The sequence below is a fragment of the Canis aureus genome, chromosome 13, assembly GCF_053574225.1.
Source record: "Canis aureus isolate CA01 chromosome 13, VMU_Caureus_v.1.0, whole genome shotgun sequence".
In the NCBI taxonomy this organism is placed as follows: domain Eukaryota; kingdom Metazoa; phylum Chordata; class Mammalia; order Carnivora; family Canidae; genus Canis; species Canis aureus.
In genome coordinates, this window is record NC_135623.1 from 11965446 (window position 1) to 11983418 (window position 17973).

Genomic DNA, 17973 nt, shown 5'->3' on the forward strand with positions numbered 1-17973 from the left:
GGCTGGACTGATAGTCTATTTGTAAGAAAATTAAAGATTTGCTTTTCAGATGTTGGGGGCCATGCTCTTACCAGACAGCTGGCAAATGGGAGAGATTGGGAATGATGGAATAGATCAAATTATTTAAATGAGAAAAATAAATCCACACACAGCCTAGCCGCTGCCCGGTGACAGATCCGTTTATTTATCTACTGTATCGGGCGGGCGCTTTGTCTCTGTCAAAAAGGTCATTAAACTCGCCTAACTGCGTAATTCCCAGCCTCCTGCTCCAGACTCGCTCCACAGCCCTTTCTTTCCCTCGACACCCAGCGCCACTTGAAAAAAAAATTTATTATTGCTAATAAACAAGGTTTTTCCCCCCCTTTTTTAACCCTTTCTAGCTTGCTCCCCTCCTCTCCCCCCCCCCCCACCCCGTGGGTCTTGCTGCCTCCCACGGCAATGACATGACCATTGCCGGGTGTCTCTGCATCCTTCTCAGGAGGCAAGGGGAAGGGGGCTAGCGCCTCCTGCACGGTTGGGGGAACACGAGGATGGGAAGTACCAGGTGCATCTCAGATGCCCTCCGGACTTCAGGATTTGGCCTCGGAAACCGCGGGGGCTGCAGGGCGCTGGCAAGTGCCACCTTCCACCGCAGAGGGTCCGCGGGCCAGGCCCGCCCCTAGCAGACCCTGCAGCATCCCCAGCCCAGCGCGGCGGACACTTCTGTTTGAATTCGGTCTCCCCGGAGCCCAGCCCCAGCTCGGAGGGCGGGTTCGGTGCGGCCGCGGCCCCCGGGTGCGCTCCCGCCGCCGTCCAGCCTGCGCCCGCTGCGTGGGAGCGGGAAGGCGAGGCTCCGCAGACGGCGGGCTGCGCGTCCCTCCGCTCGGCGGGCGCGTCTCCTCCAGCTGGTCGGGCCGCCAGGCTGCCGCCGTCGCCCGCTCGCGGTGCCAGCTCTGTCGCTGCACGCCCGGCTCCCCGGCTCCGTGCCCTCGCAGTTGTAGGGACTGGCTGGGGGGCGGCGGGGCGGATGGGGACAGCTGGGAAGCAGGGGGGCGTCCTCGCTCTCCGGGCGTCCCCCTGAGAGCCGGGCCCGGGGTCCCCGTCCCCGCCACCCCCCGCCCCCTGCGCAGGTGTGAGCGCGCGAGTGTGCGCCTCGGCGGGCGTGAGTGTGAAGTGCGTGTGTGCGCGGGGGAGTGCGCGGAGGGAGCGCGGGCGGCGGGAGGCAGGGCGCGGGGAGGGGGCTGGGAGGGAGTGTGTGCGCGCGTGCAACTCCACTCCGGGGCTTTGTGCGAGCCCGGGCGGTAGCCTTGGCGGCGGCTGGAGGAGGAGCGGCCGGAGAGACGCGTGCAGCCCGCCCGCCAGCGCCCGGCAGCCGGGGCAGGTGGCAGCCCGCGCGGGAGCCGAGCCCGAGCGCAGTCCGAGCGGAGCCCGGGAGCCTCGCGCGCTCGCGGGCGGCCCGTGGGCGGCAGCCGGGCGGGGCGGGCGCCGGCGGGGCGGCCCCCCAGTAAGATGTGCGCGGCGCCGCGGGGCGCCCCCCACTCGCAGCGGCGCTCGGGAGCCGGGCAGCTGGGCCAGGCGGCGCCTCGGGGGCTGCTGCGCGCCCGCGCCTAGAGCTGCCGCCCCGGGGAGCCCGCCACGGCCGCGCCCCGGGCACGCTCGGAGGCGCCCAACGATGACCGCTCCCTGGCGGCGCCCCCGGAGTCTGGTTTGGGAATACTGGGCCGGGCTCCTCGTGTGCGCCTTCTGGATCCCGGACTCGCGCGGGATGCCCCACGTCATCCGGATCGGTAAGGGCTCCCCGGAGCCGGGGTCTCGCTGCGCCCGGGCGGCGGCGGGGATGGAGCTGGGTGGGGTGGGGGCGCCGAGGAACGCGATCCCAAGAGGGTTTATTCCTCCCCCCGACCTCTCTCCAGGCTGCCAGGGGCTGGGGGTGGGGGGCAGGTGACCACCGGGAGGTCGTTCTGGGGAGGACAAAGTTGCAAAGCCGGGGTCACGGGCCTCACTTAGTGGGGAGACGGCGGCGGGCGAGGGGCCCTTGGCGCGCTCGGGGGAGGCCAGAGCTGATGGAGAGCAGCGGAGCGTTCCAGTCCCGGCCCGGGCGCGGGCGCGGGCGCATCTCCCATCTCCCATCTCCCATCTCCCATCTCCCATCTCCCGGCGACTGCCAGCCTGCGCGGCCGCCCCGAGTTCTGGGACCCGGCTTCTCCGCGCCGCGGGAGCCCTGGGGAAGGCGCCAACTTCTCTTCCCTCCTGGCTCCCCGCAGGCCCCTCTCCTGCGCCGGGGGCACCGCTCCAGCGGCCGGGACGCGGGGGCCGCTGCGCAGGATGGAGAGCGGGGGCTTTGGGTCTTCTCTCCCGGCGTGGAGGGGGAGGCCTGCGGCCCGGCGACCTGGGACCTGGGACAGAGAAGGGGCAGCCCCAGGTGGGTCGGTCGGGGTGGGAGGGGGGAAGGGAGCGGGTTTTAAAGTTAGCCGAAATCCCTCCGCAGCTGGCGGCGGCTGGCGGGGCTGCGCGCAGGCTTTCTGCGGTTGGCATCCCCGCTCTCCAGCCGCCGCCGCCCGAGACTCTTACTCGGGGCTTTAACTTTGTTGTGGCCGCCCCAGGCGCCCTGCAGGCAGCGCTCCCGGCGATGCGGGGGGGGGGGGGGCCCTCGGAGTGCAGGCCCGGCCTGGCCACGCGGAAGCCTCGGCCACGCAGGCCCCGCGCCCGCCTCCAGGCCGGAGACCTGGGCCCGCCTGGGTTCGCGAGGCGCCGCCGCCAGCAGCCGGCACAAGGCAGCCAGAGCTCTGCTGAGCCGGAGCCACCGTCCTTCCTTGTGGCTCTTCGCCAGGCACCGACTGCTAGAGGGTGAGGGGGTGCTGGGAACCGAGGTCGGGTTTTCCTAGGAGGCGGTCAGGAATCTGGGGGTGGGAGGGTCTGTCTCCGAGGCTCACTCTTGGATCCCACAATGTCTTGAACTATAAACAATCCGGATGGGGGTAGAGCGCAGCCCTTAGCGCTGTTGTCCACTCTGGGGTCTTTCAGTCCATTCCTGGGACCCCCAACGACTCACACCAGAAGGCAGAGGAGTCCGGGAGTGAGGGGCTCTGGGGACATCCCCCACGGTCACGCTTAACCCTTTGCAGCCGGGGCTGCTCTTGGCAAGCCAGATACCTCTTCTATCTCCGCTCTTTTGCCTGCCCCAGTTCCCCGGTTTGGTCACCCATCCAGGGGCAGGCGGTCCCCTTAGTAGTGGGCCAGCACTTCTTTTATCTCCTCCTTCCTTCTTTCCTTGGTTTTTCAGGGGCCTACATGGTAGGGTGCCCTTGGGAGAAAGGAGGGGAGACCTAAAAGGTGCTACGTGCCCATCCCACGCATTGCAGGTTCCTCTTCCATGGTTCTTCCCCCTGCATGGGTGGGGGCGGCGGGGAGCTGGGTACACTCCTAGCCCAGCCTCAGGGATGGAGGTCTTTGGGGGCCCTGGAAATCAGGAGCAGATGAGGACAACCCCAGAAAGATGAGCGAAGGAGGGGCAGGATGATGTATCCTTACCTGCCCCCTCTTGCTATGGAATCGGCTTGCACTGGGGGCTCCTCACCGCTCTGAGGGGAAGCCCCAGCCTGCCTGCCCTTTCTTGGGTTCAGCTTGTAATAATGCAATTAAGGATGGCAAAGCCCTCCTCTCTTCTAATCTTCTTCGTATTAAGCCCCAGGATTAATTAGCGTGTCGGCCCAAGCCATTTATATCTGAGAGGCCTGCCCCATTTGATTCCCAGCCCGAGGACTGGGGTGCTGTGCGGATGCCAAACGTGACCGCTGGAGCTGTGCCAGCTTGGACGGAGGATGAGAAGGCTCTGAGGCCTCTGGGCTTCTCTGGAGCTTCCTGGGGAGCTGAACTTCCATCCTTCTGAGCCCAGGCTGGAGCCAGGGAACCACAGTGGACATCATGGGAGCGCGTGCACAAGTGCGCGCGTACACACACACACACACACACAGAATCCTATGCCGAAACCCAGACACACCGCCTTGGCTGTGTCCGACACCATCTCCCTTTTCTGATCCACCAGTGGGTTTCCAGGGCTCTGACCGGGGCCGTGGGAATTGAGGTCCTGGAAATTGGGCTTCGGAGTGTGCTGGGTGTTTCTGGTTCCCGGGACGGGCTCCCGTTGTGCCTGGAGCCGAGTCCTGTAGCAGCAGGCATCCCCAAGCACCAGCCTGGGAGAGGGTTTTCTTGCAGGTGTCTGAGGGGCTCTCTGGGCCAGAGAGCAGCGTACCCGCCCCTTTCTTTGTGCCTTTTTTTGGGGGCTGAAATTTCCTCTTAGACAAGGAGATGGATAGCTCAGCAGTGTGACAGAGTGTTCAAACAATCCATCTTGAATAGATGAATTGCATTGCTCTGTCTTTTTGTAATTGTGTCTATCAGAGGGAGAGGTCAAGGCATTGATTGCTTGGATGGTTTGCAAGTAACAAAGGAGAGTGAGGGAGAGAGCGAGGGAGAGAGTAATTGGATTGTAGTCTGCGGGAAAAAATGATCATTGATTATTTTATATGAATATGTGGAAGATGTATCTGCGTGTGATTATCAAGTGTTGCTCATTGAAGGTTTTCAAGGCATATTGTTCGGCGTTTTATTATTACTGTTATCATCGTTATTATTGTGGAGACAGATTCTGGTCTTAACTCACGGAAAGCCGTTTAATGCAGGGGTCCCCTCAGCCAGATGGGCTTCAGTGACCTCACGTGGACCTGGCTGCATGACCTAGAAGCTGAAATGCAGGGGCCCGAGGCCGGGAGCTAGGAAGCCTGGGTTTCCTGTTCCGTCATCTTCCCGCTTACTGAGCCATTTCGGTCAAATCACACTGTTGCCCCTTCTCCCAGTTTCCCCACCTGTGAACTGTTGGGTTGGCTGCGATGGTTTGGGATATTCCGTGGCTCCAGAGTACGTCCGAGTGCAGACTGGTGGGCACTGTGCTGTCCGTGTCATCATGGGTTTCACGGTTCCACGAGGCTCCCTCGTGCTACGAGGCCAGCTTGGAACTTGAAAAGGGAACCAGACAGTGGTGGCAGCAGCTGGGGAGCTCTAGTGGCTGGTGATGATCTCTAGCCAGCCAGGGGGAGGTTCGGAGCCAAATGACTGCAGAGACATAAAGCAGGTGTATGTGGTGGGGGTGGGGGTGGCAGGGAAGGGCTGGCTCCACTCGGGACTCTCAGAGCATCTACAGACAGAGCAGAACAGAGCAGATCAGAGGAGCCTCAAGGCCCCGAGCCTGGAATGGGGGGCCCAGCGGGCAAGCGCAGCAGTCCGTCCCTGGGGAATGAGAGCCCCTCCCCCAGAGTGCCCCAACCAGCCCCGGCTGTCCATCCCGATCTTTTGCCATCAGTTCACCCAAACGGTCCTAACATTCATCTCCCTAGTTTGGGAGCCGCATGTAAAACAATGAGGAATTTCTTACCGTGACTGGTGATGCGCTGAGACATTGCCGCCTAGTAGGAGCAGACAGGAGCTGAATGAAGATCAATAGGGTTTTCCCCCCTGGAAGTAAATAGCTTCAGACAAGACCTGGGAGTGGCCCGAGGGGCCTTGGAAGGCATTAACTTGAGGAATTTCTGCCTCCACTTCCCAGCCCAGCCGCTCCTGTCAGTCTGGGCTTGCCTCCTCCTCAAGCTGGAGTTTAATTTCTACTTGATGCCTGCCTTGCACTGCGCTTAGCAGTCATTTGACATCAGGATGATCTGGGGTTTTTTAGAGGTGGTTTCTGCAGGGTGAGCCCGGCACTGTGTCCTGACTGGGCTCTTCCAAGGTCACTTGCATCCCCCTGTTGCTGGCGCGACAGCTGACTTCAGAAGTCCAGCCCACTGTGCTATTTTGAAAGGGCTTTGAGGGGCAACCCTGCAGTCCCCCACCCCTTCGGGAATGCAAGGCTGCTTGGGTGCTTTGAGGATCCTTTCTGGGGCCCATGAGCCCCCTGAACCCCCGTATTCCCACAGCCACTCGGTGTCCCTAGGAAACGGAGCCCCCTCAGGGGTCAGGGGGAGGAAGCACAGATTCCCTTGTGGACATTAGAAGTCTCCCTCCTCCTCCGGGGGCGGGGGCATGAGGCCATCCACATACAGGGGAGGTGGCGGAGGCTGCTTAGGGTGCCCTTTTCGGAGGAGACTTGGTTGTGCTCAGCAGCTGGGTTTGCTTCTGATCTGCTGAGGCCCAGCTTCCTCCGTCCTGTTACAGACAGCTGCCCTGCCTCCTGTGGCTTCAGCCTGAGCCCCACCTTGTTTACCCTGGACCCCCAGAGGGACTGCAGAGAGGCGAGAGCCGGTGCTCCATTTGGCTGGGCAGCGGAGGCAGCAGCAGCGGAAGAGAGCCTGGAGCCCTCCAGGCCCTGCCCAGCAGCAAGGAGGACCGAAGTTCCAGGAGCAGGGTTCGTCCGCCTGATGCTAGTGTGATGGGGCTGGAGCACCGGATGGATGGATGGATGGATGGATGGATGGATGGATGGATGGAAGGAAGGATGGATGGGCCCGGGGCCTGGTGCAGACAGCATCCCGGGCTCCTTCACTGCAATAGCTCGTCTGCCAGATGCCGATTCCCCGACAGCAGCACCAGGGGGCAGTGTGCCTGTGTTGAGGCATCGGCGTCTCCTGCCTGTGACCCCACCTGGGGCTGGAGCGACGTCAGCATCACGCACAGCAACATGGACGCCACCAGGGCCGTCATTTAAGGAGCACTTAGCAGGTGCCAGGTACCCCGGGGCTCCAGACGCCCAACTAGCAATGCGGGTGAATAGTAAGTGCTCAATAAATGCAGCTGCCACATTCCCCCTCCCCCCCAAATCTTCTTCAGGCTTCGCCACCCCGTGGGCGTTATTTCCATTTTGCACAGAAGGAAAGTAAGCTTGGCAAAGTCACTTGGCCAGGATCACACGGCCAGTGTGGGAGATGCAGGATAGGAACCCCTGTCCGCCCGACTCCTGGTCCTGTGTGTTTGACTGTCCGTGTGGTTGGAAGGTGGGAAAGCACCGGTTTGCAGGGGCACTGGGTGGAGCACCCCCACTGCATGGCTCCGGGGGGCTGTGTGTGTCCTCCTCGGGCTGGGCCCTGTCGGGCCTGGTGCTGGAGACGGCTGTGTGGGTTCCCCGACATTTAACCCTGCCAGTGCTAGTTTGCAGAGTCACACTGTCCGTGCTGATGGGCCGCGTGGCCGATGTGCTTCCTCTAGAGGAAAGGGTGCGTGGTCTTTCTCACCCCTCCCGCCAACACTCGTGCTTCCAATGACTACATCCCACCTTGTTCGGGCTTCTGGACTCTGACCAACGCTCCAGTTCAACCTGAGATAAAGGATGGACTTTCCCTTGGGGATGGCTAGTCCCCCCAATAAGAATCTCTCTGTTCTGGGGACTCCGGCCTCCACGTCCCCCTGGCAGCCACCAGGCTGTCCTCAAAGACCTCGATTCAGAGCCTTGAGGAAAAGGCCCCGTGTCTGTGTCTCCCCCTCATCTCCATCACCAGCCAGTGACCTGGCAAGAGCAGGTGGTTGGTGAATTGCTCTTCGATCTTCCTTTTCCCTCACCTCCCTTTCCCTCCCCAGTCCCATCCCCGCCCTCTTCCAACATCCTTTCCAGGCTAATAGGTTTTATGATCATCTTACTTTTAAGCAAGAGTCACATTCCGACTTTCTAAATAGAGCCTGTCCTGCCGGGAGTTGAGACCGGTGGACAGTAGGAGGGTAAGGCCCACTGACACCGGGCTCTGGAACGTGTGCTGTCCCACACATGCTGTGGGTCTGATGTGGGGGCCTGAGTGCCAGAGCTGCCCAGGCCACCCTTCCGCCAGGCCACCTCTACGAGAGCCGAGACAAATTCACATTTATGCCTCTTGTCCACCATGTTCCTTCTTCTGGGGGACGCGGGGAGACTGGGATGAGGGTGGCTGCTGGGCACGGAGCCGTTCTAGGAAGTGGGGGCAACTGCATCACTGGGAGCCCCTAGAGAGGTGACACATTTGGGACAAGCACAATCAGAGCGGTCACGTTATCTTCCGGGGCCTCGATTTCCCCATCTGTAAAATGGGGACGATACCTCCCAGCCTGCCTCCCAGAGTCAGAGGGCTGTGACATCTTTTCAGAAAAGCTTAAGCAGGGATCCCTGGGTGGCACAGCTGTTTGGCACCTGCCTTTGGCCCAGGGCGCGATCCTGGAGACCCGGGATCGAATCCCACGTCGGGCTTCCGGTGCATGGAGCCTGCTTCTCCCTCTGCCTGTGTCTCTGCCTCTCTCTCTCTCTCTCTCTCTCTGTGTGTGTGTGACTATCATAAATAAATTAAAAAAAAAAAAAAAAAAGAAAAGCTTAAGCACCGTCCGAAGATCAGCATTTCCTCCCAGTGCTGTTCAGGGAGTCTGGCAGCAGCACGGGGCCGGGTTAGCGGGGAGGTGAGGGAGGTGGCTAGGGGGCCGAATGGAGACATCACTGTCTACGCTTCCTCAACTTTGTCCCCTGAGTGGCCTGGACGTGGGGCCGGGGCCAACGCCTGTGTTTGCTCCTGGAGTCACCTCCATCTTCTGCTTCTCTCTGTGTCCCAGAGACAAGACCCTATGCCAGAGTGGGAGTCAGGCACGGCCTGAGGGGTTGGGTTTGAGGACCACAGGTCATTCTGATTTTGTTTTCGTTAGCTCTTGGCCACATTTTATAGCATCAAGGCCCAGAGCAACTTGAACCCACCTTACCTTGTTTTATTTCCTTTGGAGTGATGTCCAGGGTTCCCACTGCCCACTGCCCTGAGCCTGGTGCTCCCCTTCCCCCAGACATCACTGTCCCACGTCCCCACCCCTCGCTGTGCCTTGTTTACTCAGGCTGACTGACCTTGGCTCTGGTTATGCCCGTGGCTGTGCCGAGGGCTTTCTCTAGCGCCTGTGTGTCCTGCCTCCCCCGTTGGACAAGGAGGTGACCCAGAGGGCGTAAGGGCACCTCCCCCGCCATCACTACCAAGAGGCAGAATGAGCTTTTGGGGCGTCAGATACTGTATTTCATTGGTTCTGAGATGGACTTTCCCCCTCTGCCCTCTCACATCTCTGAAATCGGTGTGTCTCCTGTATCATAACGGGGGTTACTTACGGGATTTTTTTTTTCCTCTCTCGGCACCTCAAAATATCATGGCGTGTCTGGGGTTTGTTGAAATGTGGTGGATCTGAGTTAGATTGTGAGTCTGACTATGGCCGTGCCTTGGGACGCTGGGCAAGGCGCTTTACCCGGGAGCCTCCGTTTCCTCGTCTTTAAGATAGAAACCTTACTGTCAAGCAGAACCATAATCGGATGTTTTTAACCTGCAAAAAATTTCATATGGCCGAGCCTTACTGATTCATCTTCCCAGAGTTAGTGTGGGTATTAAAGAAGATAAAGTCTATAAAGCTCTTCGCACAGTACCTGATGTTTAATAAATGTTGGGAGAGAAAGGATCCCCAAAGGTGGAGGCCATGTCTCTGCCATCAGGCTATGAGCTCTGAGGCTGTCTGCTTCTTATGTGCCCTCTGCCTTCTGCCGACCCTGGTGCTCAGCAGTCCGTGCAGCTCAATACGTGGCATTTACCCGTTGCCCACACACCCATGTCCCCCATACGGGAGACGGTAGGGTTACCTGTGACAGTTACCCACCACGTTAGGGAGGCAGAGGGGTGCCTTTTAGGATGCTTCTGTATGTTAGCTCCCAGACTCCTCCTGGCCTGCTATTTTTCACATACCTGCAACCTATGGCAAATATAGGTTCTTCCCTATATTTGCAACGTTTGGGTTGAAATGCATTTTGCATGTATTTGGGAGCCGAGAAGAGCGTGGTGGTGGGATGCTCTTTAGGAATTGATCCGGGGAGTCCTCCTCGGTCCTTCTTGGATGTAGAGTTCGATCTTGCGTCTTGGGCAGGCCACTGCAGCCCAGAGAGGGTCTGCGGCTGGAGGCTGGGCCCCCAGGGGATAGACACTGCTGGCTCTGCTGGGAGACATCAGGTAATGAGGCCACGGCAAGAGCCGGGGAGGAGAGAGTCCCCATGGTGATCATACAGATCGGAGATAATGAGATGGAGTGAGATCCGGGGGGAGTGGCAGCTCCGACTCCAAATCCTTTGGTGCCATGCTGAATGGTGGTTAAGGAAGGCAGGGGAAAAAAGGGAGCGAGAAGGAGCGAAGATTCTAGTTTGTGTGAAGAGGGTTCCAATCCATAGGAGACAATTAAGCCTTGCGCTGTTAAAGGGACTGATGCAGACAGGCTGCTGATGGAAGGGCGTTTATAGAGTTCTCAGAACAACTGCAGGGATGAGCTCTTTAAATATGGGAACGAGGGAGACTTGTGCAAAGCCTTCCTGCATCTGCTTTGCAGAACTGGAATACGCTATTCCAAAAAGCCTGCCCAATTGGGCGGAAAAGCAGGAGCGGGGAGCCAAGGACTTCCCAGGGCTCTGCGCATCGCATTTCCTGTCTGTGATGGAGAATCACAGACTCTAGGCTGAAAAGGACCCCAGGGGTCATTCTAGGCCTCTGGTTCTCTAACATCAGCATGCATCAAAATCACCTGGAGTGCTCCTTAAAATACAGACCACTGGGTCCCCCCCTGCAGAGCTTCTGATTCTGTAGGTTTCGGGCGAGGCCTGGGATTTTGCATTTTTTCACAGGTCCCCAGAGAATGCTGATGCTGCTCATCTGGGGACTACTCTGTGAAGACCACTGGTCTAGGTCACTGGAGGGACCTCCCCCCCTCCTTACAGGTGGATATCGGGTCTCTGATTGAATACCATCTGAGATAGGAAGCTCACTACTCTGGACCCTCTTTTGTGCTTTCCTGCAAATGTTTTGGCTTATTCCAACCTTTGTTGCATGTTTTCCGCTAAAATTTGCCTCCCCGAAGTTTTGGTGAAGGCCATAGAACCTGGAGGTTGAGAGCATAGGTTCTGAGATCCATGTGTCTGAGTTTAAACCCTCTTCCCTGCCGCAGACTCTAACACTTTGGGTAGGTCACTTAACTTCTTAGCCTTAGATTTCCTCACCTGTAAAATGGGAACAACAATAGCTTTGACCTCATGGGATCATTGTGAGGATTAATATGCCCTAGCATTGTGGATAATTCCACAGGCTCTGGAACCTGCTGGCCTGAGTTCGAAGCCTGCCTCCATCACTTCCCATCCATGGGATCTTGGGCAAATTAATCTCTCATAGTAATAGTACTGATAGTACCTGCCTCACAGGGTTGTTTGGAGGATTTGAATGACTGAATGCATATACAGTGTTTAGACCACAGCCGTGGGAAGCACTCAACAGATGGTATCTATTATGCTTACGTTGGATCACCATGCCCACTGATTCTGGTCTGGATTTGCTTCCTAGGGCAACCCTACGGAAGGAAACATAAAGGCATTTTTCCAAATTGAATTTCTCCAAGTTAAAGACGGTCAGTTCTTAAGAAAAAAAAAAAAAAGATGCTCCGCTCTTGCCCCATGGTGTTGAGAGCTAACCACCGCGCTGCCTGTGAGTTGCACCCAGTAAGCGCACCACTTCCTCGGACCTGGGCCTCCGTGTCTCCGTGTACAACCCAGATCACCGTCCCCACCCCCTCAGCAGCCATTCTGCTTTGCTGAGTTATGCTGAGCTGGTGGTCTCCGGGGATCACCCGGTCTTTTGCACAGGCATCGCTGCTGATCTATAACTTCTCTCATCTTCCCTTTGGCAGTTGATCTTTTGAGCCTAAAGGCAGGACCTGTCATTTATCTTCAGTAAATCCTATCACTGAACCTTCAAGCGGTTAGTCTCACTCATTGTTTCTGGACCACCAAAGCCTGTTCAGGTCTCTCCATCCTCAGGAGGTAGAGGTGAATTTCCCTCTCTTCTTCCTCCAAGGGGTCTGTGGCGGAGAGGTTAATGGGGTATGGGCCTATACTACGAACAGAGCCCTGTTCTGGATCATGCAGCTTCCGCGGCTCCCTTTCTGTTATCTGGAATGCTCCCTGCCCTCTGAGCCCGAGAGGAACCCGCCTTCCCTCCCTTCAGCTGTGTTGGCCATCAACACGTTGGACAGGGGATGACCAATGTCCAAGTCCGTTGGCTTAACTCAGGGATCTAGGATCCACTATGCTAAAGTTTAACCAACTTCAAAACCCCACTGGCTTCCTTAGGCTTTTAGGCCCTTTCTGACCTGTCCTGACTCTGTCCCTCCTTGCCTCACACACACTCTCTGCTCCACTGTGCTCAACATGCAAGTCCCCAGGAGGCACTGTGCCTTTCCTTCACATCCTGGGCCTCTGCTCTTGCTGTTCTTCCCCGACAACTTTGAGTCATCCTTCAGGTTTCAGCAAAGGTGTCTTTTCCTCCAAGAAGCTTTTCTTGACTCCTACTCACTTCTGTGGGTCCACACAGCACCCTGTACTTCCTTTGCCATAGCACTGACAATACAAGCAGTGGCCCCAGATGGCTTATTTTTACCGCTTTATCCGGTGTGTCTAGCACAGTGCATGGCACCTAGTAATTAATAACTACTTGTTGAATAAATGAATGCATTGATAAATACAGTCACTTGTTTTTTTTTTCAGTCACTTGTTTTTTAAAGATTTTTATTTATTTATTCATGAGAGACAGAGAGAGAGGCAGAAACACAGGCAGAGGGAGAAGCAGGCTCCATGCAGGGAGCCCGATGCAGGACTCGATCCCAGGTCTCCAGGATCAGGCCCTGGGCTGAAGGCAGAAGCTCAACCGCTGAGCCACCCAGGGGCCCCAAATACAGTCATTTGAATAAAAGTCCACCTACCTGCCCTGTTATTCAACTCAACACTTCTTCCTTCTGGTCAACAGGACTTTGCGAAAGACATTGTGCGATTCTTCTATGAAGTCAAAGTTTTAGTGGAGTCGTGGGTGTTCTGACACAGACTCTGTCCATGTAGGTAGCTTGGACAGAGCTGGAATATTTAGAGGAGTGAGTCCTTCTTTTCACAGGCCTAGATTGGTCTTCACATCCTTGGTCTGGTTCGTCTCATGATGAGTCTCCTCTCGAGGGAGCCACGAGCTGTCTACTTCAAGAAGAAACTGAAGAAAGGCTCACGACCTCACCCGCCTCTCCTCCCCACTGGCCCCTCAGCATCTCTGATGCTCCCTCTGGGAGCTGAACCAGGAAAGAGAGCTTCTGTGATTCATCCTTAATAGGCAGGCCGCTCAGGACAGCTGGCAGGCAGGGCTGTTGCTGTGCTGTGTGCGCTGCGGCCAGCCAGCGGTCCGGCCCCTCCGTTTTCCGTCTTCACCACATCACCTACTCCTACTAGGATGCATAGACAACAGGTCTCCATGCAACCATTGTGTAAAGCAGAGGTGTTGACAGCTAAACTGGAGGTTCAGGCTGTATAGACCATCAGCCTGGGCCTGTTAGCCCCGGGGATGCATGCATCGTCTGGGTTCTGGGGAGTGTGAATGCTTACGCGTGGATGTGCTTGTGTACTTAAAAGAAATGACCACTTGGAGGTTTGCTTCTCTAGCACATGCTTCCCAGGGTGGCTCAACAGCCATTCTTTATTCCAAGCCTGACAAATGACTGTAGTGACTTTCCTTTGGATCAGTGGGGAGCCAAAGACTTAAGTTGGGGGTCCCAGTACCTGGCTGACTGGGCTGATGGGTCTGTCGTATTTATGTATCTGAGAGTGAGTCCCAGACAGGCTGGTAGTGGAGCCTGGGCTTCCCCTCTAGCACATGACAGAACCCGGCTCTCCCCTGAGGCCATGCCCTCCCCTTTCTTGCTTCCTTCCCCGAGGAAGCAGATGACACATTATGAGCAGAAAGAGCCTGTTGCCTACATGGCCATTTTTCCTGCCCAGTTTAATAGAGGTGACAGCCGTCTATTTTACTTGTCTCGTAACATCGAATCAGTAAATAAAATATGGGTGAACTCTCAGGTTTAGCTGAATTATGGCCAGTCCATGGGGATGGAGGGCTGGGGGAGAGCTGAGCAAGAGAGATTGAATCCCTTGCCTGTTGCAAGAGAAGCCGAGCCTTGTGTCCTTCTCTGGCTCCAGGAAGTCTTTCGGTGCTGACGAAGGCCAGGCAAGGTCATCCCATTTGGGACTTCGTGGAAGAACCAGAACACAAGTAGGACCCCCCTCCCTAAATGTTGAAGCTACAAGAGTACAGTATCTGTCCTTACTTCTTCGTTTCACAGATTGGGACATTGAGGACCAAAAGGGGAACGTGCTTTGTGCCCCATCCATTGGTGAGCCATGGGAAAATCAGACGCAAACGTGGGTCTCTGACCCCCCAGTCTATTAAGAAAACTCCATCCCCGTTCCTATCTCTCTCTCTCTCTCACACACACACATACACACAGTGGAAGCTTTACATTTGCGGTCTTGAGATAGACTACATTTTTCCAAGGTGGAAAAGCAGACCTATAAAACATTTTTTCCACATTGAAGGAGAAATACCAAACCAGATTCAGGTGTGTTTAGAAAGGTAGATAATTGGTACCCACTACACAGTTCCCCCAAGAGGCCCGGAGATTAAGGTTTACGCCAGCCTCCGTGTTCAGCACCACAGAGTGCAGTCGGGCCCTGGGGTCCTGAGTGGGCGCCACCTGCCCGCAGACTCTTCTAGCAGGAGTGACGTGGCTGTTGCAAGGTCTTGCTAAACAGGCATTCTTTTCCCGAATTCTATTCCTCTAGGACTGTGGTGTTCACAAACCAGGCTGAGGTGTTGAGCAGGCCCACGGTACCTAGTAAGAACGATTGTTTGTGGTCATTCAAATCGAGAAATTCACAATAGAGGAAAATGAAGAGCAGAGAGAGAATTTTCTCCTACACCTGCCCCCCCCCCCGCCCCACATAAATTGTTCCTAAGCCTCTGCTGCCTTGTACAGCTTGTCTGCTAGGGAGCAGTCGCAGATGACAAAACGAGTGAACATTCTATTGTCAAATATCACACCTGATACCAAGCATCTTTGCTCAGCTTGTCAGCATCATCTTTCACATTGCATTTGGTAAGTAGGCTTGTGCTAGGTATTTTTATCCTGCTAAATGTGATTTCTTAAAAGTATTTTGTGTGTTATTATTTCCTGAGTTGTGGAACCCTGCATACCTATAATAGAGCTGTATTTTCTGCTCGTAAATAAAATTACTCCTCGTTCAGGTGATGGGAATTAAATGTGTCACAGCTTCGTGGTTTTCCCCAAAGAACCCCAGCAGTACCAGGTGCTCCACCACCTGGATGCGTCTGAAACGCCTTGAGCTTAGGCTAGGTACTGACAAAGGTCTCTCCTAGACAGGAAAGTCACTCAGCGAGTGGCCTCAGCATGCCTCAAGAAAGGGGGACCTTTTGTCCGTCACTGAGGTGCTGGGGGTCAGCTGGAACACCCGGCTTAGAAGCCAAAGGCCGCAGGAGTCTGAGAGCATTTGAAGGATGGAGTCAGAGGAGATGGCTCGTGCCTCTGAACAAGGAGTGATGTCTGAGTAAACGGGCCCTGAGGATGTAGGAAGCAAGGTGACACCTTGCAGTCACACGGCAGAGATCCGGGTCGGGCGGAGGGGAAGTGGGTTCTAGTGTCTACGGGGCAGGGCTGCTTCAGGACCCTGGCTTGAGAGATCGACAGGGGATGGTTTTGTGGGGTTTTTTTTTTGTTTTGTTTTTGCTTCTCCTGCTTGGATTCACAGGATCAGAGAAATCTGCGTTGGAAATGTGGCTATTTTTATGCTGTTTGTAATTTAGTGTTTATTTCCTGCTGTTTTCACGTGGACTCTGGGCTGACTCATTGATTCACCCAATATTTATGGAGCGCCCCCTCTGTGTGCTGCGGAGTGCCACCGGGAAGGGGGTGGTTGAGGGTCTGGGGGCGTGGAGCCGCCTCCCTGGACCTGGTGGTGATTCAGTGGCCTCCTGCTAGGTCCGTGTGGGGCGACCTTCCATGACAGCCCTGGTTCCTTGCCCATGTAGGTACCTGCAGTTCAGACCAGAGCCCCGTGCTGGGATCTTCCTCGCCCTTCCTGGGTGCTGGGGAGGAGCTCTGAGGCTCAGAGAGGAGGGGCCACGAGGTAAGAATCACACAGCAGAGCCCGCTGGGGAGCCAGGTGTGCTCCCTCTTGCCTTGCTCCTTAGCATGTGGTCGCTTCCATTGTTCTGGGGGTTTCCTCACTCCTGAGCTGTCACGCCCCATCATCGACCTCTCACCCCCACCCCATCCCACCTGGGCTCATTTTGGCTAATTCTCTGTCTCTTGTCAGAATGGAACCTTAACTTCTCTAGATGGGGCAGGTGAGTGTGTCTGCAGGGAGGAGAAGCGGGGCTCGGGGTTAGCATCCGACTTTTGTCTCCAAAGAAATGGTTCTGTCTCCTTTGATGGGAAAGCTTTTCTTTCTGGCTGATTGAGATTCTTTCTGCTGCAATGTAAATCCATCTCATCCATGACATGACATGGCCATATGTGGGGTTTGGGAAGGAACATCTCGACTGGGAGCCAGTAGCTTCAGGGACTGCTTTTTCTTAGGGCCGTAGCAAAGAAGCTCTCCAGCAATTAAGCTGAGATGGCTACACTTGCCCTCACATGGGCTTGGGCAGATTTATAATATTTTCTTTTTTTAAAAATTGGGATTTTTTTTTCATGGAGACAGTGATTTATGGAATAATCAATTTCTTTATCTACCTAATACATTGGAGTGATCCGTCAGCATGGGCAGCCATCTCCCCCAGAGGCTGGGGAGGGCCGGCAGCCTTTGAGCCTGACTCACCCGGCAAAAGGTGGCTTTTGCTGTGAACTACTTTGATCCCAGAGTCTGGATCTGAGGCCTGCAGGGAGGAAGGTCTGGAGCTCCTGCATCCCCACTCTGAGCACAGATGCTAGCAGCGTCGGCCCCACCTGGAGAGGAATAAGGTCTAGCCCTTGCCGGCCCCATAGTGCTGGGATGGAGACCGAGAGGGAGGTGAAAACCTAAAGCTTGGAGATGGGGAGGCGAAGGCTGTCATCTCTCAGTCTCCGAAGGCTGTTGTGTAGAGGGGTGAGCAAACCTGGTCTTAGAAGTCCCAGCAGAGAGCACTGGGGCCAGTGGGATGATGGTCCAAGGAGACAGAATCTGGTTCAACACCAGCTGTCTCATATTCAGTGCTATCTGAAGATGAAGTAAGCCACCTGAGGAGTAGTAAGCTTCATGTTATAGGAGGTAATCAAGAACAGATTGGCCAGGGATGTTCCCGAGGGGCTCTGGGTGAAATTCCAGGCATCCCCAGCTGTGCAGCTAGAGAGGCTATAAGAACCCAGGCTTTCTAAGTGGCCCTAGAGGAACGTGCCTTCTCTGTCAACTCGGAGCTCAGAGCGGTGGTTGTGAGCCACGGTGTTAAGGTCAGTCTCTCTGTCTTGCATATGCCTCCCGTGGCAGTTCATCCGTTGGCAACGCCCAGGGGTCCGGAAGGAGACTGGTGGCTGCAGCCAGCCCTAGGCAGGACCTGTCAACGTTTCTGAGCAGGATAAGGCCGGATGCCCTGGCGCCTGTGGCCGTGTCGTTTGCACACCTCTCTGTGGCAGGTGCGATGACCTTCTTTTGCAGACGTAGGAATGGCTGTCTGTACGGGAGATGGATGGTCCAAGGTCACGCAGCTGGACGGGGCGGGGCTCGGTCTGGTTCACACGGGCACACAAGCGGTTGTTTGCCAAGCGAGCCTTCATTGAGCACATGCCATGTGCTGGGCTCTGGAAGCATAAGGGTGAGCAAGACAGACGTGCTCCTTGCCCTCGTGGAGCTTGCAGTCTGGCAGGAGAGACGGACACCAGACATCACTCCAAGGTCAGGGCGTGTTACAGACGGGCTGCGTGGGCTGCCTGCGGGCCCTTCAGGGAAGGCTTCCCTGAGTCTGTGACCTTCGGGCTGAGGCCGAGGGAGGACCAAGGTGCAGCGAGGTCAGGGGATGCGCACGAGTGGGGCATGTGTCCCAGCTCGAGGACGTAGCACGTGTAGATGCCCAAGGGGCAGACCGTTGCGTGAAGTGGAACCATGTGAAACCCCCGGCTTTGTAGGTTGGACGCGGCCAA

The 17973-nt window shown here is 56.4% G+C and overlaps 1 protein-coding gene across 1 annotated transcript in view; it reads left to right on the forward strand.

The window, feature by feature from the left end:
* Positions 1-1598: 1598 nt before the first annotated feature.
* The window catches only part of GRIK3 (glutamate ionotropic receptor kainate type subunit 3), a 222862-nt gene continuing 206487 nt past the window's right edge, over positions 1599-17973 (forward strand). Inside the window, exon 1 of the mRNA XM_077844718.1 lies at positions 1599-1766. Within this exon, the coding sequence (XP_077700844.1) occupies positions 1652-1766 (115 nt within the window). The 5' untranslated portion in view covers positions 1599-1651. The remainder of the gene's footprint in view (positions 1767-17973) is intronic.